The sequence below is a fragment of the Electrophorus electricus genome, chromosome 7 (assembly GCF_041902795.1).
Source record: "Electrophorus electricus isolate QZ-2024a chromosome 7, ASM4190279v1, whole genome shotgun sequence".
NCBI lineage: Eukaryota > Metazoa > Chordata > Actinopteri > Gymnotiformes > Gymnotidae > Electrophorus > Electrophorus electricus.
The window spans coordinates 23,907,377-23,932,803 of record NC_137503.1 but is presented as its reverse complement, the minus strand read 5'-3'; the positions used below and the strand labels follow the sequence as shown (position 1 = coordinate 23,932,803).

General features: G+C 46.7%; 2 protein-coding genes across 4 annotated transcripts in view; both read left to right on the top strand.

Annotated features, from left to right (window-relative positions):
* fam184ab (family with sequence similarity 184 member Ab) overlaps nucleotides 1-11,907 on the top strand; it is a 78,065-nt gene extending 66,158 nt beyond the window's left edge. Inside the window, exons 15-20 of one of the 2 annotated variants that reach the window (XM_027001662.3) lie at nucleotides 1,357-1,541; nucleotides 3,026-3,172; nucleotides 5,510-5,627; nucleotides 6,094-6,198; nucleotides 7,906-8,114; nucleotides 11,382-11,907. In XM_027001662.3, the coding sequence (XP_026857463.3) occupies nucleotides 1,357-1,541; nucleotides 3,026-3,172; nucleotides 5,510-5,627; nucleotides 6,094-6,198; nucleotides 7,906-8,114; nucleotides 11,382-11,463 (846 nt within the window). In that variant the 3' untranslated portion in view covers nucleotides 11,464-11,907. The remainder of the gene's footprint in view (nucleotides 1-1,356; nucleotides 1,542-3,025; nucleotides 3,173-5,509; nucleotides 5,628-6,093; nucleotides 6,199-7,905; nucleotides 8,115-11,381) is intronic. The other variant, XM_027001663.3, reaches the window with a different exon arrangement.
* A 135-nt stretch (nucleotides 11,908-12,042) lies between these two features.
* mcm9 (minichromosome maintenance 9 homologous recombination repair factor) lies at nucleotides 12,043-24,757 on the top strand. 2 transcript variants are annotated; one of them, XM_027001664.3, is made up of 13 exons: nucleotides 12,043-12,330; nucleotides 12,681-13,092; nucleotides 17,080-17,396; nucleotides 18,037-18,118; nucleotides 19,050-19,250; nucleotides 19,595-19,720; nucleotides 19,798-19,917; nucleotides 20,052-20,226; nucleotides 20,500-20,702; nucleotides 21,873-22,076; nucleotides 22,807-22,889; nucleotides 22,983-23,128; nucleotides 23,272-24,757. In XM_027001664.3, exons 2-13 carry the CDS (start codon nucleotides 12,783-12,785, stop codon nucleotides 24,725-24,727), a joined length of 3,423 nt encoding a protein of 1,140 aa, XP_026857465.3. In that variant the 5' UTR covers nucleotides 12,043-12,330; nucleotides 12,681-12,782; the 3' UTR covers nucleotides 24,728-24,757. The 2 variants fall into 2 exon arrangements, 1 of the variants encoding a protein (XP_026857465.3); XR_014124425.1 differs by lacking the exons at nucleotides 20,500-20,702; nucleotides 21,873-22,076; nucleotides 22,807-22,889; nucleotides 22,983-23,128; nucleotides 23,272-24,757 and having other exon boundaries at nucleotides 12,043-13,092; nucleotides 19,595-19,713; nucleotides 20,052-20,187.
* Nucleotides 24,758-25,427: the final 670 nt, after the last annotated feature.

The window sequence follows — 25,427 nt, the reverse complement described above, 5'->3', positions numbered from 1 at the left end:
AAATGCATCAAAAAATGTGTTTATGATCTGTATTCTGTGATTTCTTCATTTTATAAGCCATTTAAGATATATATATATATATATATATATATATATATATATATATATATATATATATATATATATATATATATATATGGCCATAATTGCAGTAACATATTGTTTGAAACAGCAGTTCATAACAGTCAAGAGTAATTGAAAAGTATTATATCAGTTTCAGCATCAATATTTTGCTTTCTGCCATCCAGACAGTAAAGAGCTCCAAGAAGTCTCCCCATGGACCACAGATTTTTTTTTAGCTCCAGACAGTTGACACAGTGATACTATTACTTATCTTATTGTGAGGCGTGAAATGATATTTTAACCAATATTCACTAATATTCATTCAGTTGGACGGGCGCAGTGTAATTTGTTTTAACCGAGGTCCGTTTGTTTTTGCGAAGGCGGTCATTCGCCGGGCTGCACAGCGCAGGAAGAGCCGGACAGAAGGCGTATAAAACACCGCAGCACCGCTGAAGCGAAAAATTTGCCTTGCAGATGCAGACCACGGCCGTTTTAATCTCCGTTGCCCATGTACGAGACTCGGCTGGAAATTATGGCCGTGTAAACTTAATTATCCCGAGCCGGCCGGTTCGGCTTTTGCGCTCCAAGTGACGTAATGAGCGATGTCCGGATCGTAATGGTGCTTAAACCAAATAAGGAAGCAGCGGCCTATGCCGCGTGTTTTAAAAGCAGCGAGGAGCCGTTGGGTTATTGTGCTTTTATTAGGTATTCCGAGCTGGGCTTTTTTTTTTTTCTTCTTTTTTTCTTACCAAGGGCTTAACAGCTGCTCCTAAAACAGGAATTTGCGCAGTTATATCAGCTGCCGTCCCTCATCTCGTCTCATTTCAAAAAGTGTCAAAAATAATTTGTGCACGTACTCGCGTCACCACGGGGTGACACTGCGTTTACTCAGACGGCGCTCGCGAGCCCCCCCCCCCCCCCCCCCAGCTCATGCTCGCTGCTCCAGCCAGAGGTGGTAGCGTAAACTCAATAACACCACCCCCACCCGCCAGCGCCGAAAGGGCCTGTAGGAGACCTCCTCACACTGGGCACCATGGCTAGCCCGCTGATGGCTGAGAGCAAAGACGCACAGCTAGCAGTGTTCCAGGTCTTCCTCGCAGTGCTGTGCAGGAGATCAGCAAGCCCAAACGTTTGAAAGGTGTCTTCTTTAAGGGTTCACATATTTATAGAAAAAGGACCAGCAAAGACGGTTCAAAATGACACACAGAGCAATGATGATTCATGCATGAATACATACATTCATACAGTGTTAATGCATTGTGTTGGGTGTGTGTGTGTGTGTGTGTGTTGCAGGAGCGGGAGCTTTTGACTTGTATCTCAGACCTGCAGGAGGAAGTGACCCGCAGGAAGAACCACATCGCAGATCTGGACCATGAGATCCACACCCTGAATGAGAACATCAGCACACTCACCAAAGAGCTGGAGCTCAAGGGCAAAGAAGTGCTGAAAATACGCAGCGAAGCCAACCAGCAGATCAGGTGCGTGTGTGTGTGAGTGTGTGTGTGTGTGTGCGCGCGAGAGAGAGAGAGAGAGAGAAAGAGACAGAGCATGTTTATATATCTCTATGGGGAACAAACGTCCCCACAAGGATAGGATCATCTGATATAGTCTGACATTTTTCACCGTGTGGGCATTGTGGGACCACCAAAGGTATAAATACTTTTTTACAAAAATGGATTACTTTCCTTTTAAAAACTAAAAGAGCCAAGCGCTTTATTTTTGGTTGCTGAGGTTAAGGTTAGGTGTAGGTGTAGGTGTAATATTAATTAGCTACAGTAATCAGTGAAAGGCCCCTACAAGGATAGTGTGTGTGTGTGTGTGTGTGTGTGTGTGTGTGTGTGTGTGTGTGTGTGTGTGTGTGTGTGTGTGTGTATATGTATGTATGTGTGGGTTTCACTGCCATAAAATATCGTCAGCCCTGTGCTCCATTCTGTTGTTTGTCTCACATCTCTGTGTTCCAACAAAGGTCTGTCAGTCATCCAGAATTTTCTACCATCTTCTTCATTTTCTTTCTTCATCTACCTGATCAAAAATGCAGCGATTGATTTTTTTTTTTTTTCCCTCACTGTTGTCTTTGCCTGGTTGTCACATTATCATTCAGAACAGCCAGGGGAGCTGCCAGTAATGAGGCTTGTCCATTCTACTCAGTCTTTCACTTTAGAATGGCGGACGGTTCAGTTTCATGCAAGCAAATTTTGACTTGAAGTGGCATTTTAGCTTTCCAAGCTAAACAAGTGCAGATGTTCTAAAATCTCAAGATGTTTGGGGTTAGTAGACCATTTCTCTGTGTCCATTTGTAATTTATATTGTTCTGTTAAGCTTTTAGTGTCAAGAGTCAATTTTTTTCATTCTCTTACACTTTAATAAAATGAAAGAAAAACACAAACAATAGTTTATTATTTTTATTTACTGAGCAGTAATGTATTTCTATTTTTGTGAAGCCCTATGCAAATGTTGGCTTAGAAAGTGCAGAGGTGTATTGTGTTCGTGTGAATGTGTGGTTATGTAGCTAATGTATGGATGTACCCTACCAAAAGCTGCTTTACTTCCAATTATGCAACATGGGAGCAGAGTTCTAAAAATAGGAGATACACAAAGAATGCCCTCTGGTCCCCTGTGAGGAACTAATCTGTAAGAGCAGAACCTGCTTTCTCTGTGTGTGTGTGTGTGTGTGTGTACATGGGCTTATGTGAACACTTTTATGTGAGCCTGTTAAAGGTGTAGGAATTATTTAATTTCAGGTGAGCAGACGTTTTTATGGGAGATGGGGGCAAATGACATGAATTAAATTTTAATGCAAGCACGTGTTCAAAGCAGGCACATGCTTCTGTAACCAAGAGCAGTGAAGAAAGCCCTGCAGACCTGCAGCTCCAAGCATGAGCTGACCAGAGGGAACAGCAGCACTCTGACGTGTGTGTGTGTGTGTGTGTGTGTGTGTGTGTGTGTGTGTGTGTGTTCTCAGGGCTCATGAGCAGGACCTGTGTAAGAAACATGAGAGGGACATGGCAGAGCTAAACGCACTGCACCACAGAGAGACGCAGAACATGCTCTCCGACTTCAACAAGGCTCAGGAGCTGCTCAAGGACAAAATCTCGGCCCTGCAGATCCTGTGAGTGCACACGGCAAGGCCGCTCCAGCATGGGCCCGTCTGGGGCCGCGCGTGGGGTTTGGGATGTAATATGTGCTGTTGGATGAAACTGGAGTTGATGGTACTGACACTAGGTCCAAGGGGTTTTAAATTTGATGGTGGGAGAGAGACAGAGAAAGAGAGAAAGGTCTATAGAGAACACTGCCAACCACACCTCCTCAGAAAACTTGAATATCTCAAATGCAGCACCCTCTCTGCTGCAAGCCTGTGTGTTTCTGTGAGAGCACACACACAAACACATCATCGGTGACATGCACGCTCATTCTTAAAACAGCAAACCATGAAACATTCAGTGACACTGCTGTCGCATTCTTATTATTTAGCATTAAACATTCAGAGGCAATGAATTAGAAACATAACAGCCATGCAAGAGTAAAAAAATCTTCTTGTTTTTATGAACGTGTCTAAGGGTGCGTTTGTGTGTGGGTATGTATGTAAAGATATAACATATCCAAGAGCCCTCGAAATGACTGAATAAGCTGGAACGTGTGAAATTAAACAGGTCTGTCCTGTGTGCTACCTGATTTTGACCTGCTGAGACACGATCTCTGTTGCTAAGTGCAATTCTAATTTCTCATTGCTATTTATATCTAGCAGCACCTGTAGCTATGGAAACCAAGGACCGTCTTAGAGCAGTAAGTAGTTTGTGAACAAACTGATGTCCCCTTTGGAGGACAGTGTGATAAAAGTGATGTGAACACGAGGGCAGCGGGTTGGTTTTGAATATTCCACTGTGCTCCTATAGGTACGTGGGCCCTCATAAGGTTCTAATGAGATTGTATACAAAAATCTTTTATTTGAGATTCCCTCAGGCGGTGTCAATGTCAGAAATACTGTGCGTAGGCATCTGATTTGGTTCTGCTGTTGTAGAGCACTGCCACCACACGTGGTCATCACAGGGTTCGATTCGGCATCCTGTTACCGCAACTCGTGACGTGTCTACTTTTTGGAGTGCCGAGCACTCAGTACCTAGGATTACGAAGTCTCGGCTAGCAACGTCTTAATGAGCAGCTCCCTCAGTGCTTCCTAACTGTGCCACCCCTGGCGTGCTCCAAGTAGCCCTATAATTACAGCTTGCTAATTAAGCCCATCGCACATCACTTCTAACGACGGTGCACCGTCCTCGGTGCAGTTAATCACCACAACAATCATTTTCCCCCCAAACCAAGTCCAACCCCAACCAGTGTTAAATTTAATGCGATTTTCCCCCCACATGCCGCTTGACCCGAAACTCTGACGGCGTCGGCCTCCGCGGCGTTTCGGATGTCAACCCATTACGTGGGAATGTGAAATCAGCAGTTTCGGTTTGTTTGGGAAGACCTAACCACAGAACCACTGGGCCGTGGGTTTGTGTACAGAGTCTCACCACAGTACATGTGTTGATGTAGGAGGTTTTAATCCAGTCCTCAGGGATCCAGTCCGTGTTTTGATTTTGTTCCGACTTCAAACACACCTCAGCGAAGTAGTCCAGGGCTGCAGATTACTGATTGCCAGACTTTTTAGGAAACGGAATACATCAAAAATGTGGAGCAGCTCGGGAGCTCTGAAGAACGGATTAAAAACCAGTGTTTTAGGGTAAAGATCCGGGGCTATGTAGATACTGTCATATCGCCTGGCAACAGGTGAATTCTACATGTAGATTTGAATAGATGGATAGATGGATTCATGAGACTAGCTATCTGGTCTAAACCAGCTATGAGATAATGTAGGAAAGGGCTTGGAATATATACCTTAAAACTGTCATTTTTGTAGAAAGTATGAAAATTAGGCCAGCTATTGTGCAACAGTTAAAGGTCTAGTTTCTTATACAAAAGAAAGTTCTCAAATGCTGATGATTAATGCTAGTGTAATCCTTGAGTTGGTCTGTCACTTAGGGAAAGTCGTCGATCGGAAAGGTGCATTTACAGGAAGCACTGCATGCCATTATGCACAAAGAATATACATCAGTAACCCAGACACAAAGCAGATATTGATTCACAATGGCTGTATTCACAGTGAGAATGACAGGAAATGTGGAGATTATAGGCTCACTGAGAGAGTCAGGTTATTCAGGGATGATTCTGTTTTTAATTACCGAAAGGTTTCTGCGCAATTAAATTGGAGATGGTGAAGTGGGCTGTTCCTTTCAAACCGATCGGAGGTGAATGGCTTTCAGAGAGCTCAGCCCAGACCTCTCTGATAATGGCGTCTGAGTACCAGAGACGTCAGACCATTCATTCGCTGAGACCCGACGAGCCCAGGCAGCTGAAGGCGTTCTTGCTGTGAGTGAGAAGAAAAATTACTCGCTGTGTTCCGCAGGCTGGAGGGCACAGAGGAGAAGTTCCGGAACCGAGAGAGCAGGCCGGAAGACCTGCAGATGATTGCCGAGCTCAAGGAAATGGTGACGGAGAGGGAGACCTTGGTCAAGAAGCTGGTGGTGAGTGTGCTGACGTCGGCGACCGCGCGGGACCCGCCTGAAGTGCCTGCCTTGAGCCTCATCACATCAGGGTTTTGACTACAGCCAAGAGCTTGAGTCAGACGCTGACTGATTTGTTTCCAGAACCATCTATATCATAACAAGACGTGTTGGCCAGGAATTGGTTTTGCAAACCTTTGGCTCCTAAGCTACTGGCAACAGGGATGCATTAAAATGTATAGTTTCGCTGTATTTCAGCAGCAGTTTACATAAAGTTTAGCCTATGTGGTTATGTAGTTTGCTGATACAGAGGGCAACTCTACCTAGGCCAGGAGGGAACACTCATAATGTTGCTTAATAATGAGTCTGTATCTTTTTCTTATTTTGCCTTGTGCTTCTTTAGAATCTACAAACTTAGTAAATTTATATTAGAAAGTCACAGTAACTGATGCCTCCAATATAACTTGGAATCTCCTGCTGTGCACAGGATGACAAAAAGTTCTACCAGCTAGAACTGGTGAACAGAGAGACCAACTTCAACAAAGTGTTCAACACCAGCCCCAATGTTGGTGTGATTAACCCTCTTATCAAGGTAAGACAACCTACTTTGTCACTTTCCTGTTGGCCAGTTCTAACACTTCTAATGACATGGATGGGATGTGATATGTTTGCCATCTATTTTTAATACACATACATGAAAAGAAAATGTATTGGACCCCATGGTGTGACACATGAAGAAATGTCATGTTCGCTTTGTAACAGAGTGATTTGAACTGAAGTTTGCTGGGGAACTGGTAAGATCATCACTACAACATTGTCTGTTTGCTGACAGGCAGGTCTGGGGGAACTGGTCTGAGTAATGCTCTTTGTTTCAGGGAACTTGGGCACAACACTCGTCAATTAGAAATGATGTATGTTTCCCTTTGTTGTGCGTTAGGTAGGAACATACAGTATGTAGCAGGGATTTCTTGCTACTACCAGGAAAAACTCTTCACTGTTGCGAGTTGCGCATGTATTGGCAGAAGAGCGCAATTGCTATAGATCTAAATAATGGAAATCGTAGAATCTTAGAATAATAGAAAATGCTATTAGTCAGTTTTCTGATTGGGAATTAAATTTTTTGTGTGGTCTCTCTTTTTTTCGGGGGGGGGGGGGAGCTATTTTTTGCTTCATGACTAGTTCTTAATCCTAGCTGCTCTCCTGGGTACCATGTGTGTATGTGCCAGCATTCATTAACACATTGAGGTCTGCTGATGATGAAGGCACCTTAAAAAAACCAGGGAGAGGGCGTTCACCATGCCTTTCACCCCATCAACCCTTCACCTCGGTGTCCGGCCAAGAACACAGAGACGCAGGACTGAACTTGCGCAGAACACAGCTCTGTGTGTGCGGATAACGAGACCCCTGGCCACCCGCGGTACAGCTGAACGAAGAGGCCGCTTTAGCTGCCCTGCGTTTCCCCGTGTTACTCCCCAGTTTCTCAAAAGCACCGCAGCACGACGAGTGCCGCAGCATGCTAGAAGGTCACCTTGGACACTCTCTAACGGATCTGATGATCTCGCTGGGATGCTTTTGGGAAAGTGGGCTTTGACAAAGGACGAGGCTGTTTGTCCCATTTCAAAGTAGCTGCCGCCACCCCAACCCGGCGTACCTGTCTGCACGTGCGGGTGGTCGCCGTCACCTCCCATCCGTGTTCTAAATCTGGTCCCGCGCGCCCATAGCACTGCACAGTTTAGTGTTTATCCTCTTCCGGTACAGCTAGTTCAACTTAAGGGCTTGATGACTAGGGAAAAAAAAGCTAATAACTAACAAAAAGGAATGAAAGACTACCGATCCTGAGTTGAATCCGATGTACCAGTGGAGGAGGGACACTAAACTGTGCAGTGCTCTGGCCCTCTGCAGACAGATTTGAGTAACACCGTTCTATAACTTCCAATATCCGTGTCAGTGTCGGTGTTACATACGTGCGTAGGTGTACGTTTGTGTGTGTTCATTGTGTGTGTGTGTGTTTCCTTCCTGTTTAGACATCCAGTCTTTGCTTTCCAAGCCATTCTATGTCAGCACAAGCCTTCAGTAGCCTCTTCCTTTTGACGCATCTGTTTTGACTTATTTTATTTTGACTGGCTGAGAGTGTCTGTTGCTTCCGCCGCTGAGAGGTGCAAGCCTAACCATCACGTCAGTTTTGAATATAAAAAGAACTATCAGAGAGCGTCAGCCTATGCTCTTAACCAGAGCAGCTCTCCCAACTGCTGAAAATATATATATATATTTGTTGTTGTTTCTGTGTCCTTCTGTATAGCAAAAGCGAAAGAATGACAAATCGGCCAACCGATTCAGCAGTTCGCCCAATCTAAGGGCCAATGCGGAGGCTTCGGGGGCAGGGAGCAGCCAGCCCCAACCCAGTCGCCTCCAGCCCATCCCCAACTCCCCCATTCACCAGCTGGAGCTCAACACCAGCAAACCACTGCCCCCTCCGACCCCTCCCACCGAGTCCAAGAAATTCATGAGGTGAGCCACACCTCTCCACCACAGATGCCTCCATACCATACCTCTCCATACCACAGGCCAGCGGACAAGAGCACACCTACACAACAGAGCTCACTTTTTCTTATAGACCTCTCCTAAGATTACCTTTTTTTCCCAAAGCTCAGACTTTTCTAGAACTCGCTGATGTATCCCCATCTTTCATCTTTTTTTTTAGTGTCTTTAAGAAACTGGAAAGAATCCAATGTGGACAACCGAGGCTTGTTTTTTTTTTGTTGTTTGTTTGTTTCACAATTCCAGGCTCCTTTCTTATAAACAGAGAGCGTGAAATCGGGAATTACAGATCGAAAGTACCAATCACGTTCCTCTGAAACAAGTCATTAAGTAAAATAATGAATGCCTTCACCCAGAGCTTGGAGGAGAGGTCATGTGGGGATTTCTTCTCCATTAGTATTCCGCTGGAAGGACATGTTGTGTTCTGTTTTTGTCTGGTTTCTTGGGAGACACGCCGATCATGGCCTGGGAGACACAGTGTTGGTGAGGAGCGGATGGCCAGTACTGCTCTCTCCAAGGCTGCTGCCTTTGGCAAGTCAGTCGGTTCACATTCATGTTCTTTCCAGACAAGACAAAAAGGAGATGCTTTCAATGAAAGCTGATGCACACATTTGAGAACCATTACCGTTACTAAGCTTTGGCAATGGCGTTGGAATGCAAAAGGGAGCATGTGCCCCCCGCCCACCCCCCCACCTCGTCAGAGTGCACGCTGGGAGTCTTTCTGTCTGTGTTGTGGTTTGTGTTCTCTGTCTATGCTGGAAGTTATACAACATTACAATGTATTGTAACCAAAATCCAACTATTTCCTGAAGTCCTTGTAACTCTTCTTCTGTACTGTACTCAAGTCTGCGCTTTTGGGTCATGTATACTGTGAGGAAGAAATTGGACTCTGCTGTGAGATTTCATTTTCCACCGTGCACTGTGTTGTTGCTGATGTTGTCGTTTCTGCACTGTAGGTGCGTGTGTGTGTACGTGTGTGATCTTGTGAACCACACTGCATTTTGTCTACTCCTGTCCACCCGATAAATCCTCTCCATTTTCTTAAATAAACCTCGGATTTTGACTCCGTTCTCCGCTGCCGGGCATGATATTGACCGTGGGTGTGTGTATACGCATGCGCGGCCGCGCTTAGCCGATGCCCCGCTCGTCCCTCGACGCTTATTGTGCCGCCGGCTGCTTGCGACCGCCTGCATGACTCAATGAATGTGAACGAGGCAGAGCTGCCCGGGGGCCGGCCTGCTCCCTCGTGGGAAACCAGGCCCCGTCTCAGCGCCATGCCCCCCACAGGGCCCCTGGCTCTGACAGGGCCAAGGTGACCTCACCGCTGCCTAACGGGCGAACAGCCGTTCCCCGCATCCACACGCATCCTCAACCAAACCCCACCGCTGTGGCCCACCTGTGCCATTCTCCATGGGGTGGTGGGTCCCAGTGAATGCCATGTGCTTGAAATGCTTTCACCCATTATACAGTCTAGATTAACACCTGTGTATGACTAGTGCGTAACACTACGTGAAACGACGCTGTCACGTCTACCTACCGACATCTGTTACTTCCCCCCTAAATCACTTTAAATCATGTGAGTCTGCAATAAAAAGGAGGATGCGCCCGTACACGTCCAAACATGTTCCACCAAACAGCAGTAATGTGTTTGCCCCAGTAAAAACATGTGCGCTGGAGAGTGTTCCATCTCCGGCCTACGTGAGCCAGGCTGTGCGACTGATCGCTGCGCTCTATGCCTGAGTTAAAGCCATCGCCTTTAGCCCTGGTGCAGGGAAGAGCCGAGCTGTTGATGAAAAGGCTCATATACATGCTTGACTGAGCGCTAAATTGGGTTTGCCAGAACTGAGGCATATGGGACAGAGAATACTATCTGCAGCAGAGATATTCACAAATGGCACCGAGCCCCCGTGCTGAACCCAAACGGGTGTACAGTCTTGACAATAAGGTTAGCTGGACGACGGAGGATGTGTTGGTAATTTATAGTTTTTGTACAAGGACTGGCATAAAGCTAAATTAATTTAATCTTTTTTAGATTATAGAGGGGAATGATGTCTTCATGCGTATTTCAAAGACAAGGAACAGTTTTTGCCCTTGCTGTAGTAAAACTCTTTCAAAGAATGTCTAAAGTATTCGGGTGATTCACCCACTTCTGACTCACCCATTTCTGACTGTTCAAATGATTATATGCTAATCCATACTCCCTCGCACTTATAACATAGAGGCCTCTTGTCATACCCACATTACTCGCACTAGGCACCTTACCAGTTCAGCCTTGAAGAGCTGTCCCTCTCTTCCTCCCTCCCTCCTTCCGTCCGTCCCTGCCTGCGTCCACTCACACCTTCCTCTCTGGCTCTCCAGACTCGCCGATGTGAAGCCCATCTTAAATAAGACACACCTGCTACCCATCACTGGCCTACAGTCCCTGCAGAACTGACTCACTGAGAGAGACGCAGGCAGCAGTCATACAGACAGCTACACCAATGAACAGTCAGGCAGAACTCCCAGAGCATCAAAAAAAAAAAAAAAAAAAGCCCACAAAAAAACCACGTACAAAACTCACTATTTTCCACCAAATAAACAGATATTTTGCAGTGATGCAGTCAGATAGATTTTTGCTGTTGTCCTTTTTTTCTGTATTAATCTAACAGAGATATTATTTGCTTTTGTTTTGTTTTTATTTTTGTACATGTTAAACAAGTGTTAAACTCATCACTACTGAGAGCATGCTGTTACAGATAAACCTCAGTAAGATTTCTCATCTTGAAGAAACCTGAGCCCTCTTGAATCATCTGCATGAAGAGAATGTTAGGTCTTAAACACATTCACCTGAGGTCAAATTTCAGTTTTCCTCATAATTTAATCAAACTATTTTTTTACTTTTTAAAACAAAAGAAGTAGGTGATATTTGCTTATCTGTGATGTTTGTGGTGTCAGAGCTCAATACTGAGGAACTGTAATTAAAAATGTTAAAATGACTTCTGACAGACTTCTTATTCCGTCTTATTGCAGCAAACAAAAAACGAAATTAGACTCAGTCCCAAAACGTTGGCAGGCTTATCGCAACCTTTCGACTGAAAAACGTAACTCTTCTTACGCTGATGCAGCCATGTGTGAATAAACAGCATGTGAGATATGAACCCCGAAAAAAAACCCAAAAACTGCAGTTTGCGGTATAACCACTGCACCCTTCTTGTTCTCTCCCTCCCTCCCTCTTTATGTGCTCCCTCTCCTCTACAGCCCTCCTGAGACGGAAGAGTCGCCCGTAGCCTCCCCAGACCCACAAAGACAAGAGTGGTTCGCCCAGTACTTCACCTTCTGACTTTTAGGAACGCAAAAGCATGTCAGCCAAACCAAAAAAAAAGGGAAAAAATAGAAAAAAATATATATATATATATTCATCTTTACATCATTACATTTTTTTAACTTTTTTTTTTTCTCCACTGTGAATGAGTTTCTTGTTTGTACAGTGACTATAGGTTTGACGTTGCATTTAATGCCGTTTCTAAAGAGTGGTGCAAATGCTGCTAATTATTAGTTAAATGCAGTATAGAGTATTGTCTTCTCTATGTATTACTTTAGAATGGCACCGTAATGAGAGTTTGTTAAAGCTGCATAACCACTTTTGGTAGAATTACACTGTTTGTATGGTTGTCTCAACACAGATTCAATGATGTCTCACCAATTTTAAAAACAAAATGCATATTTTATATTTATATTATATTGTATGTATGCTTAAAGAATAAATAATTATTGTGACATTTAAGGATAGCGTGTCACGTCAGTCATGCTGGTGAACTCCATCACTGGTGTAAAGGGGTGTTTGAATTTCTTCTGGCTGTAGTTTCGAGTTTCGAAAGCGTTACCTTGGAATGTACCATGTGCGGTGCTGCATAGGTTGACCGTCAAATCGTTGTACCAGGAACAATTGCAGAGCAACATTAAAGTCGTGTAAAATATATTACATGCAATCTAAAAGTGTAACATGTGTAACATCATATTAGATATTTATCCAGAAAGTCTTAAATTCTTGTTATGATTTGTATTTTTCCATGTACGTCCCCTAAAAGCGGGACGATGTAGAATTAAGCGCCAAATCTAAAACGCGTCTACAAACTCAGACGTTGAAAATTACAAGGAGTGACTGTGTGGCTAACGTGCCCACTCGCCGTTGTGAAAATGTCTACTGGTAGGAGCCTAGCTATAGTTAGTATTGCAACGAAATGCTAGAAACTTTCATCCCTTGTACTATAGGCACTTAGCTAGCTAGCTAGCTGTCATCTATTTTAAACACACCAGCTAAGCTACCTATCCTAGCTGCTTGTCTGTATTACTAGCAAACGTCACCTGACCAGCTGTTATGGAAATGTTCGATTCAAATTCAAGTTCTCTTCCTCAGCAGTAAACAGCTAACCCAGCTAGATTAACGTAGTTAACTATCTGTTTGACTTTTCCGGTTAAGTCCAAACTTTGGCGACAACGGCAACGTTAGCTGACCTGTTTTAAGTTTTGTTTGTTTGTTTGTTTTCTGTCAACTAGTGTCGTACCTACTTTGTGAAATTGATGTGGGCCTAACTTGAACCCACCGGGAAAGGTATCGGTAGGAATCTGCTGCCAGGATAGTTATGCTGCGGCTTGGAGATGTCACTAAGCCCGGAGCAGGTGACCTCGATAGGTCTGGTATTTGAAACGTATCTGGCCGAGCACCACAAGAACGACATCCTCCAAATCCTGCAGGAGGTCGATGAAGACGCTCATTACCCGCTGGTGGTAAATGCCATGACTTTATTCGAAGCCAACATGGAGGTGGGCGAGTACTTCAACGCGTACCCCAGCCAAGTGCTGCCTGTATTCGACTGCGCTCTTCACAGGGTGGCCCTAAGCGTCTCTCAGTCTGCGCAACCGCAAAGTACCTGTACACTCAAACGCAACCTGCATGTTCGCATTTCAGGTGAGACTCCATGATGGTCCTAGAAATAATCACATTTCTTTTTTTCCACCCTCTCGTTTATATATTGTACATGTGGTGTAATGATATGTGTTATGTAAATGTGAGAGCCAAACTGAACACTTTGATATTGTGTAGTTAAATGAATTATTAGAGAGCCCATGAGCTTTGAGAAGTATACTACACTAGTCAATGGTTCTGCTGTTAAGGACTTTTTTTGTCAGTGAATTTTAGACTCAGTCTCTTGGTAACACAAAGCTACTGTATCAGAGAAGCTGGGTATACAGGAAAAACTCAAATTAGCAGAGTGCGACCTTATCATAATCCCAGACTTCTGGGTCTCAGAGTGGACACTACAAGAAGAGTACAGGGAGCAGTGGTATCCTGGTGAATAGGACTTTGGGCTACCAGTTAGAAGGTTGCTGGGTTCGAATCTTGGTTCTGCCATGCTGTTGGGCCCTTGAGCAAAACCCTTAACCCTCTTGGCTCCAGGGGTGCTGTACAATGTCTGACCCTGTGCTCTGACCCCAGCTCACAAAGAAGCTGGGATATGCAAAGAGAAACATTGTACTGTACACATGTGCATATGTATATATGACCAAATAAAGGCATTCCTTCTGGCCTTAATCAAAAAGAAAGAGTATTCAGTAATTAGCTTGCATTGGGTGATTTAAAATTTGATCTTTCATTTGCTCGTAATGTAACGAATCAGTATGGCCTTTCTCTGACAGACATTTCAGCACATCCCTACCTTAAGCGACTCGGTTGGTGAAAGCATCGACTTTTTAAACCATTCTGCGCGACCCGCTGATTTACACCACACGTCTCGCAGCTAAGGAGCAAGTCCTCTACAGGCAGCAGGTCTTGGTCAGACGACATGGTGTGGTAACGGACAAGCCGAAGGGGGAAACACCCTCAACAAGAGGAGCTCTAACTGCAGGCTTCAGATATTAGCTTCTCACCTGGGGCTCTGCCCCACGTGAGCTGTTCAGGAAATGCAGGTGTTCTGTTTGGGCCATGATGAATTCATGCTGTTGGATCATAATGCAGATTGTGTTGTTTCTTTCCCTTTTATTACACCAAAGCCGCCTGCCTGCTGGGCGGTGTACACATGGTGCTGCATTAACTAATTACGTTTGATGTAAACATAGCATGAATTGAATGTTTATTAGGTTTTGGATAAGATTTAGAATAGGTTTTGCAGCAAGTATCATAGCATGCAGTAATAATGGTATTACAGGGAGACTAGCAGAAAGCAGGATCTTGTAGTTATAGTGGGGAGCACAAAGGTCACTGTAGGAATAGCCGATGGCAGTTATGGCCAAAAATCAGGAAACTATTAGTAGTCAAACCAAAACTACATCTAGGTAACAAAATCTTTATCCAAAGACATTAGCACCTAATCTAGGCAGCAGATAGTTTTTGGATTCTGTTATTGTAGGATTAGAGCACCATCTCTGAGCTCTGGTTGGGACTGCCCTTACCCTGTTAGCACACATGCGTAAGTAAATGCCAGAAGCAAGGGAGAATCGGGTGTTGGGCCAGACATGAACGTCATGGGTTAACCTCCTCTCTCTTGACGCAAATATTTTCATGTTCAAACAAACTTTGATATAGTTTATACACTTGGATTACAGTCAATTTGGAGGTCTTATTCATACATGCTATTTGTTAAGGTTGACATGCTGTAAACACTCTTGGTAAAAGGTACTTTGCCAGTGTTTATTAGTCACAATGGAGTGTTTTAAAAACTGCAGTGCAACAGTTTTGTGTTTTTTTTTTTAATCAGGTGATTTAATTTTTTTGTCCATTCAGAGAATAATAAAGTTGCCAAAATGTTTATGAATCACTCCAATAGTGGTAGTGTACTATTAGAAGCCAAACCGTGTAGCTGTCAAAAATAGAAAACGAAATGTATAAACAAATTTTATTGCAATGCTGAACCCAATATCAAAATCAAACTGTCAAAACTGGGACAGCTCTAGTTGGAAATTTGACATCGTTTCATCTTTGTTCCTTCCCTGAGCTTGAAGGCTAGCAACTTGTATACTTTGCAGGGTCATAATTTCCTTTAGACCAGCTCGGATGGATTGGGCCAATAACATGATTAAATGTTATTAGAAAGCCAACCCAAGTTAGCCAGGTCTCTTACCACAGAGTCTCTCTTTCCAGACCAACGCTGCCTCACAAGCTTTGCTGTTCTGGTTATCCTTGCCATTGTTCACCAGGTTGGAAGAAGTCGGACTGCACTCGGGGTGTACCGTGGAAGCGTAATAGACGGGCCATAAATAGCCCCATCAGTCCTCATTGTGCGGAGGCCGCGGGCTCCGGCGAAGGGCATCGTTAGGCGAGCCCGCGCTGCGAGGGCGCTCCAGCAGTCACTTTTTTTTCTCTGTTCTTTTCCGCTGCGACCCAGAGCGCACGGCTTTGGAAGAAAACGGGGAAGTCAGATATGTCAACGGAGAGCTGGTTTGACTGCCCGTAGGAGGGAGAGAGGCGAGGCTTTCATGCCGATGACGTCTGTGGGCTGAGAGGTTGCGTTGCAATGATGCGCGGCGTTTTGCATGCATTGTCCTTGGCGCGTGCGAAGGGAAAGTAGCCGTGTCACCTGTAATCACAAAGACGGACCGCAGGCTTGCAGATATGACCGATGAGGACAGGCAGACTTTATTGCGCTGCTGCGCCCTGACCTAACACATGGGCACTGCCCGAGAGCCTCCGCTTTGATCGCTCATGAAGTATGTGGGAAGTGCAAGCGATCAAGGCTTCGCGTGGTTCATTTGGCACCGCTAACATTATATAAGTCCGTTTGAGCACTTGCTTGCGGTACTTGCAGATTTGTCCCCTGTCCAGATCTCGTGTAGTGTCCTGTTTATCCTGTCTTTCTTAATGCTGAGAGCATAAAACCAATCTATTTTCATGTACTACACACACGGGTTTACAGTGCCATCTAGTGGATATATTAATTGTCGTACAGTAAGTTGTTTTCTTTTCCCCATAGCAGCTGGTAAAGGAGTAAATTAGTACTGGCTCGATGGAACTGCAGTTGTTCTACATTAAACCAGTTGAAGTACTGTGAAGTTGTTATAATGTATAAGTACTGTAACTTCAAAGACAGAACACGTGCGTATGATTCTGATTTTCCCTGCATGTGGCATTATTTCTCCTCTGCTTGATTTGCTAGCAAGCTGAGAGTCTAACAATCAGGCATGCTAATTGGTATATTAGAACCACACTCGGCCCATTCTCAGCCAGGACTGATGAGCCAGATCGGATAGTTCTTAACAAGTGTATTATGTCTGTTCAGTTATTTAATTGAAAGTGTTGGCTGAGTGTCTAATATTACACTTGAGTATAATGCTTTGCTTTTATGGGTCTTTCAGCTGGTTAAACTATACCTTGCTAGATTATTGATGTGGATGCAATTACTTGCGATCTCTGTAGCTCCAGAGAATGGCCAAAAGAGTGGCAAAAACTTTCTTGGAAACACACCAGAAGGAAAGGGTCATGGGTTCAAGTCAGTCACCCAGCCACTGTGCAGATTCTACAGTCTACACACAAACGTGCACAATTTCCCCACTTTCTTTTAGATCAATTGTACTTTCATGCGAGTTCTTGGGTGCCGCAGAGTATTTGCTCGGCTAACTAAACGCAGCTCCATTCAGCAGGATAAACAAACCTCCTCCCCACAATCCATTTCTGCCAGCTTCATTTGCAGGGCAGAAACAGGCAGCAGATGACCACAGGGGACAGGGAAAAGGGCAGTGGTAAAAGGAAAATTACAAGTTCAGTCTCCAAACCAGACGTGTTAAATTTTATCCCCAGAGGGCCGACACGGCTGCAGGTTTTCATTTCATCCATGCAGATAGTGTCCCTCAACCAAGCAATCGGGCATCGCCCCTGCCTGGTTGTCATGGAAACCTGCCGCCACGCAGGCTCTCCGCTCCGCTCCACCTCGCCTGACCCCACTAAAGCAGCTCTATGCGACAGGTTTGCCTGTGTGCCCAGAGCTGACCAGGGAACACATTCCCAAAGCGCGGGACGTGGGCCACTTCCTGTCTGTGACGGGCACAGTGATCCGCACTGGTGCCACCAAAGTGCTGGAGCAGCGGCGGGACTACATGTGCAACAAGTGCAGGCACGTGTTCAGCGTGCAGGCCGACTTTGAGCAGCACTACAGCTTCGTGCCTCCCACTCGCTGTCCCAGCGAGGACGGGTGCGGCTCCTTCGCGTTCACCTGCCTGTCAGATGGCGAGGCCGCATCCGCGGCCTGCAAAGACTACCAGGAGATCAAGATCCAGGAGCAGGTGAGGGCTGATGGGAGGCTGGGAGACTTCACGCTCACGTTCCTGTCATCATTAGTGTATGTGGTAATGCCTCATGTCTAGTTGGAAAAAGAGTGGGCATTGGGTTGGGGGGGAGATCACCACCGTTTCTCAGAGCTGACACTTTTCAACATCTATATAACCTAAGTGATGAGACGATTATTCCCAAACAAGGTGAGCTGCTAAAGGGTAATTTATGTTTTCACATCTTATACAGCCACCATTTTAGCCAGAGTGCATTTACTGCTCTGCTAGTTGGGCAACATGGGCAAGTTATGAGCTAGATCACAGCTGTATTGCTGTGGCTGATAAGTAGGAAAGGGTTGCGCCATCTGAAGGTGTTTTGAATATGGAAAATTGATAAGAATAGTTCCATTTGATCGCATGCAGCGCAGCTCATATAAACAAAATGCCTTGGAATGTAAGACTGAAGGCGTGCTCTCTGCAATGTGGGCACGTAGTGGGAAGGAACACCTGTTGCATATTTCCCACATATTTTTGAGCAGAGCTTGGGGGGTGGGGTGGTTTTCCAGTGATCAAGGTTAATGCGTTCTGAGTGGCTTAATTGTGAGCTTGCTGCGATGGTGCTGTAAGCAATAAGACTATGGCGCTGTGTTCGCAGGTGCAGAGACTGTCTGTGGGCAGCATCCCACGCTCCATGCTGGTCATTCTGGAAGATGACCTGGTGGACAGCTGCAAATCAGGTAATCACACAGTGCTCCTGGGGAAGTGGAGTCCTGGTGTAGTCCTCAGTCTTGAGTCCTGTCAGACTTTGTTCAGTGAATGAATGGCACAGTATAGAGGAACAAAGGTCAGTGAACACACATTAAATCAGAACAATATTGTTTCCTTAATTATGCGTGGGTGGATGGAAAGGTGAATGGATAGGATAATATATCCATTCTGTCGTCATTCTCCTTCCTAGAGAACAATCTCGTTGGGGCAGATTGGTACTACACAGCACACAAGAGGCAAATGACAAATGACCCCATTCCTCTCGCCCAGCACTCAGTGAATCTGGCTGGTCGATTGTTTAAAGATGAGCTTGCTGTAGTTTGCTCTGTTGGAACTGGCAGTCATAGTTTCACCTGTCACAGTTATGGTCATGTAGACATATCCATTTCTTTTAAAGGGAGGAAAGAATGAGTCCCCTTTATTTAGTTTCCATACCTTTATGGACAGTACAAAGGCCTACACTGGATACTAAAATATTCTGACAACCATTCAGGGTTTCCTTTGAAAGTTTTGGCATTTGGATTCCCCCCGCCCCCGTATCAAGTAGTTATCTCTGCTAGCTAGTTACTGAAACAATCCTTTCCTTTTAGTAGAACCTGAAGTGTTTTTTGTTGTTGTTTTGTTTTTTTTCACAATGGAGCTGTAGACAGCTGTTTGTCAGTGTAAGTGGTTAGTGTTGGTAGCCCTGGGGTTAAGGGGGTTTACATCTACCACCAAACATGAGGATGGCGTATCTGTTAAAGGCCCCAGCAAATTCTGTTCTCATCACGAAACCTCACCTCATTCGGTAACGTTGAAGTAAACCTCCGTGCAGTTAATGACATTGCAGTGGTGGTGATTTTATTTAATTTTTTTTTCTTTTTGTTTGGTTGGTTGTCTCTCCCCCGACCCCCACCCCAGGTGATGACGTCACAGTGTATGGGGTGGTGTGGCATCGCTGGAAGCCGCTGCACCAGGACATGCGCTGCGATGTGGAGATTGTGCTGAGGGCCAACCACATTGAGATCAACAATGACTACTCCACAGCAGCAGTGGCACTAGATGACTTTCAAAAAGAATTTGAGGAATTCTGGGAAGATCACAAAAATGACCCTATAGCTGGTACACAATGTTTACAGTGAGGAGGACTGAAATTTTGAATGTACATTCACATTTTTGATTTTTAAAAAAAATGTATTTATTTTTTATTATTCTTAACTGAACTAAATTTGGATAAATGAATCCAGTGTTTTCCAGACACACTAAAAAAAACTTTGTGATGTATAGTGTCAGAGTAATTGCAGAACCCCATGAAAATTCTTTAAACTGTCCTGCACAATAAGTCTCTCATTCACATTCTCTCTCTCTCTCTCTCTCTCTCTCTCTCTCTCTCTCTCTCTTTCCACCTTTTCTTATTTCCTGACTCTTGCTGTTTATCTCTCTTGTCTTTTTCTAACATCCTGAAGGCAGGAATCAGATTCTGATGAGTCTTTGCCCCCAGGTATTTGGAATGTATGTTGTTAAATTGGCCGTTGCCATGGTTTTGGCAGGCGGGGTCCAGCGAGTTGATCCCTCGGGGACAAAGGTGAGAGGTATGTGTTCCTAGTGTCGCGCACTCAGAGCCCCTGCACACGGCGTGTGTAGTACGATAAAAGTGTCTTCCCTTCAGGCGAGTCTCACCTCTTGCTGGTGGGTGACCCAGGCACTGGGAAGTCTCAGTTTCTGAAGTACGCAGCCAAGATCACCCCGCGCTCAGTCCTCACGGCCGGCATCGGCTCCACTAACGCAGGTGCTTAGCCACTCCACGCTTTTACTGCCTTCCTGGGAATATTCCCTCAAGTCCCCCGTTTCCACAGCGGAAAATCAGGGCGACACATACGGATCATTCGCTCCGGCACTACGTATACATGCACGGTTTTGCAGGTCTGACCGTGGCGGCTGTGAAGGACTCGGGAGAGTGGCACCTGGAAGCAGGGGCGCTGGTTCTCTCCGACGGAGGCCTGTGCTGCATCGACGAGTTCAACAGCATCAAGGAGCAGGACCGCACCAGCATCCACGAGGCCATGGAGCAGCAGAGCATCAGCGTGGCCAAGGCCGGGTGAGCCACGGCACCGCCAACACCTTCCGATGGGCATTTCTTGTTTTCAGTCCTAACCGAGGAGTTTGCTTCTGCCACTGTCCCAAATTACTCCTTTATATTTATTTGTTAATTATATTCAATAACTACTGCAAATTAATTAGCAACTTTAGCAAAGCTGTTACAAAAGGCATGTAGTCACAAGAATGGCCTACCTGGACCCACCAGCAGACGCTGTGAGTTTAGGACACGTCGATGTAATGTTTAATCGCGCCTGTCCCTCCTCACGTACAGAATGGTGTGTAAACTGGACACGAGGACCACCATTCTGGCAGCCACCAATCCAAAGGGCCAGTATGACCCCAACATGCCTGTTTCCGTGAATGTGGCCCTGGCCAGCCCGCTCCTGAGTCGCTTCGACCTGGTTCTGGTTCTGCTGGACACCAAGAACCCAGAGTGGGACAGAATCATCTCATCCTTCATCCTCCAGAACAAAGGTTCGGCACGATGGCTGAGTTCAGCTCTTGCTAGTGGAGTATGCGCGCACGCGTAGAAGTTTATAGACATCGGCCGGACCTCGTGCGTGTTCTCAGCTGGTCATAGCTCCTTCGAGGTAACAACATGGTAATAAGATATTAAGTCATTAAGGTTTTAATTTCGTCTTTAAGCTCCCGGTTTTCTTCCTAGTATTGGTCAGGGTTCATTTCCACCTGCTAGGTCAGTCCAGTTACCAACCTGCGAGGGTAATGTGGACTGCGAGCGGCTATTGGAGCTCTGAGACGAGCAGCACCGCCCGACCCGATTAGGGCTAGACGCCTTGGGCTGTCACAGAGCAGGGCATCTGTGAGGATATAGAGCTTCCGTTTTTGTCTTTAGAGGACTGCAGAGAAAGCGTAACGCACTAAATGTTATCTGGCTCAACTGAGCCTGAGTCCTTTTGCACAGAATCGGGGTTTTGATTTCTTTCAGAAGGAACATTGCTTCTTTCTTTGCTGCTTACATTGGTAACATCTATGAGAACAGGAATTCTCTGAGCTCCGTTCTCTCCTACATAGCACCCAACACTGCCTATGAAGATCTGGCATCCTGAAAAGTGCAGCTCCACCCCGAAGCTCAGCTAGTGAGTAAACATCTGTAGGCGTGCCTGAAAGAATGAGCTGGCTGGATACATGTAGGGTTGAGACTGGTCTGTCTGGGGATAGGCCTCCAGGAGGAGGGTGGGGACTGGTCTGGGGGCTGGGCCTCCTGCTGGAGGGATCGGCAGCCCCACAGTAGATGATGCACACAGCCCCACGTTGATTTAAAACCATGACCGAGAACTTGACGATGAGAGTGTCTGCTTCACTGTAATGTTGGAACACGGCAGTGTCAAACCAGGCTGCCTGCCTACACAAGGACAAGCATGGGTTTGGAGAGCAGGCAAAATCCCTGAGACGGGTTTAATGTCAAAAGAACACGGCACTTTTCTCTCAAAACTTCCAGAAGTTGCAGGCGGTGCACTTGCAATGTATTGTCCTTGAGATTTGTCTGAAGTACAGAAATAGGCACGGGGGAAATGATTGAGATAAGAAAATGGAAACTACGTACAGGATTGAATTGGACCATCTTGCCCTTTCCCTTGGTTTCTTTTCATCATCCTCCTCAGCGTCCTCCCTCTCTCCTCTCAGGCGCGCCGAGTCGGTCTTCGTCGCTGTGGAGTATGGAGAAGATGAGGGCCTACTTCTGCCTCATAAAGAGGCTGCAGCCGCGCATCGGTCAGGAGGCTAACTCCATTCTGACCCGCTACTACCAGCTGCAGAGGCAGAGTGATGGCCGCAGCGCCGCCCGCACCACCATCCGCATGCTGGAGAGCCTGGGCCGACTCGCGGAGGGTATCTCTCTCACACTCACACACACACACACACACACACACACACACACCACCATCCGCATGCTGGAGAGCCTGGGCCGACTCGCAGAGGGTATCTCTCTCTCTCACACTCACACTCACACACACACACACACACACCACCATCCGCATGCTGGAGAGCCTGGGCCGACTCGCAGAGGGTATCTCTCTCTCTCACACTCACACACACACACACACCACCATCCGCATGCTGGAGAGCCTGGGCCGACTCGCGGAGGGTATCTCTCTCTCTCTCACACTCACACACACACACACACCACCATCCGCATGCTGGAGAGCCTGGGCCGACTCGCGGAGGGTATCTCTCTCTCTCTCACACTCACACACACACACACCACCATCCGCATGCTGGAGAGCCTGGGCCGACTCGCGGAGGGTATCTTTCTCTCTCTCACACACACACACCACCATCCGCATGCTGGAGAGCCACTTGCAGTGGGTGTATATCTGTCTCTCTGGAATCTGGATTCATTTTCTATGTTGCATTTATCAAATTTATACTCTGCACTGTCTTGACTATACCTTCAGTAATTAGAGGGTCATTTTTGAAATTATTACTTGGTGTTGTGTGTGTGTGTGTGTGTGTGTGTGTCCACATCTATGAATTGTCTGGGTTACTGAGAAGGCAAAGTCGCACTAGCTCACTTATCTCTGTTATTGATTTGAGGGTCTCTTTCTCATCCCGTACCCAGCCCATGCCAGGCTAATGTTCAGAGAGACGGTCACAGTGGAGGACGCAGTCGTCGTGGTGTCTGTTATGGAGTGCTCCATGCAGGTACGGCTCATCACCATGTCATTAAAATACACGCAGAAATCTTTTCAAATCTACAACACTTGTGTGCGTGTGTACATTTTCGCTGTGCCACAGGGGGGAGCACTACTCGGTAACGTGAATGCTTTGCATACCTCCTTCCCTGAGCGCCCAGGAGAGCAGTATAGAGCTCAGTGTCAGACTGTACTGGAGGAACTGCGCTTGACCCACATACTGAGCACAGAGCTGGAGAGGCTCTCAAGGTAAACCACACATTGGGGATGCCTAGATGAACACACTCAGAGGCATTTAAGGGGGTTTAGCCCACATGCAAATTAAGCATTGATAACAGGATCGGACTTCCCGGGTAACGTGATGTTCATACACGAGTGTTTCTCTGATGCAGGCTGCAGATCGGGACGTGCGGCTCATCCGGAGGGGAGCAGCAGAGCGACGAGCGGTGGTGCAGCGACGAGACGGCCGCCTCTGACCCAAGCCTCGGCTGGTTCCACGGCCTGACCACGCCACCTGATGTACACGCAACGGTCCCAGTGTCCCCCATTCTGTCACACCCGCGGAACCAAGCAGAGCCCACGGCCGGCAACGGCAGCCCGGCGCCTAGCCGTGGCGCCGTGCGGCAGAAGGAGCCCGCAAGCGCGGACAGGGACAGGATTGGAGCCGCCGAGAGAGGCGACTCCGTAGTGGAGAAGGGCTCCAGGAAGCTCCGCGCCCAGCGTCTGCGGGACATGAACGCCGACCTGCTGCTAAGAGAAGAGAGCAGCTCCATGCGACCAAGTACAGACGTGGTGGATGACGTGAACGTGTTCAGCTCAGAAGAGGTTCCCTCCCACAGCACACCCGTGGTACACAAAAAGAAGCCTTCCATAAGAAAACTTGCCCCTCCTGGCCCCCCCAAAGCAGAGCAGCGAGCCAGCGGTGCAGCAGAGAGCAGGGGAGACGTACACGCCAAACTCTCCTGCTTCACATTCAGGCCTCGAGACAAAATGGCGCACACGGATCTGGAAAACTGTGGTGTCAGTTCCAACCCGCCTGCTAACAGGACTCTTTGTAGGGAGGATGAAGGTGACGGACAGAAAAGTGGCACACCTGCCGTTCATGTTAAACCACAGCCAATGAAGCGAAGAGAAGGGGAGGAACGCGAAGGGCGCACAGCCCCTGACTGGCCAGCAGAGGGCAGCACAGCAAGCAAAAAGCTCCGCTGGCGGGTCGAAGCCAAGGGCAGGGAGCTTCCCTCCGAGGGGTTACGAGAGGAGAGTGGCGTGCAGAGCGTGGGTGGAGGGGCCGAGCGCAGACGCCTACAGCTGCTTCAGAGAGTGAGCGGGCTGGCCGTCTCCAACCGCCCTACCTCGGGCCCGCCGCAGGCTAAAGTGGCTCCCTCCACCCTGGCCACGCTTTCCACATTCGCCTTTCTTCCTCCTGCTGAGGAAAAAACCATAGAGGAGTTCACAACTCGGGCAAAAGCCACAGCAGATTCTGAGGGTGGTGCATTGGAAAGGGCTTCCAGCACAGTGGACAGCGCAGCCCCAAACACGACAGCTGTGGCCAGAGAGGGATTAGGAGAGCAGCGCGTCAGCGAGCCCCACACTGGAGCAGCCGTGTCGCCAGTTAGAGGCGCGCAGACCGACGGACCACCCACAGCCTGCGCCGGAGCAGAGGAACATGACGGAGCGGCGGCAGGCCGCGAGCTGGCAGTGAACCCCAGGAAGAGGAAGTGCTTTGAGCTAGGCACGGCAGGCCTCGGGGGCCCCCTCTCCAGCCTCTCTCTCTTCAGCTCCTCGCTCTTAGACGATGACGCTCTAGATGTGGACTGGGAGGAAGAATCTAAGAGATATAATGTATAATTAAAGTTTGCATTAAACATGACTTATTGATGTGTATGAGTGATCACTGGCATTCTAAGATACAAAGTTTTCATTTATGTATAATAGGGTTTTTTGGGGGGGATTTGGTCCTCTGCTGTTATATTAAAACATTATCAAACCATGATTTGCAAGTGAAAATGCCCCCCCCCCCCCAAAAAAAAAATCTATACATTTATTTTTCGTCTGTTTTGTCAAGTGAATTTTTCTGTATGTTTAGCAAGGTTAGCATCACAGTTATCTGCTTCCTTCACCAGCCCCAGATGAGCGGTGTGCCAGTCCGCTGTCACCCGTTAGATTGCCCGTACCACGTCAGTCATCATTACCGCACATTAATGAGCATTACACCACTGGTCCCTCTTGCTTACATGCAAGTTGCATGTACTAGTATACATGTACCCCTCCCTGGATAGTGCATTTGTATAGCAGCAAATTAAAAGACCAAGATAACACGGATGGATCCCAGATACTCAAATAAGGCTGTGGTTAGAAGATTGCGTCCAGTAGACCTCAGGCTGGAATGGTAGCATCAGACTCGCCGCTGAAAAGCTTCCATCCCAATACTTAGATGAGGGTTTGGGCGCCAGCTTTGTTAGGGAAGAAAACTTTTTATTTACATTGTTGTCGTGTGCTATTGTCTTTTATTTGAGCCCATGGCTAATTGGAAGGTAGCGGTGTAATA

What these genes read in the sequence shown, in the direction of transcription:
- mcm9 (XM_027001664.3), top strand. Translation starts at nt 12,783, where the DNA reads ATGTCACTAAGCCCGGAGCAGGTGACCTCGATAGGTCTGGTATTTGAA. An exon ending in GGTGGACAGCTGCAAATCAG is followed by an intron (nt 18,119 to 19,049) that starts GTAATCACACAG and finishes CCCCCACCCCAG; the next exon opens with GTGATGACGTCACAGTGTAT. An exon ending in CTCGGGGACAAAGGTGAGAG is followed by an intron (nt 19,721 to 19,797) that starts GTATGTGTTCCT and finishes TCTTCCCTTCAG; the next exon opens with GCGAGTCTCACCTCTTGCTG.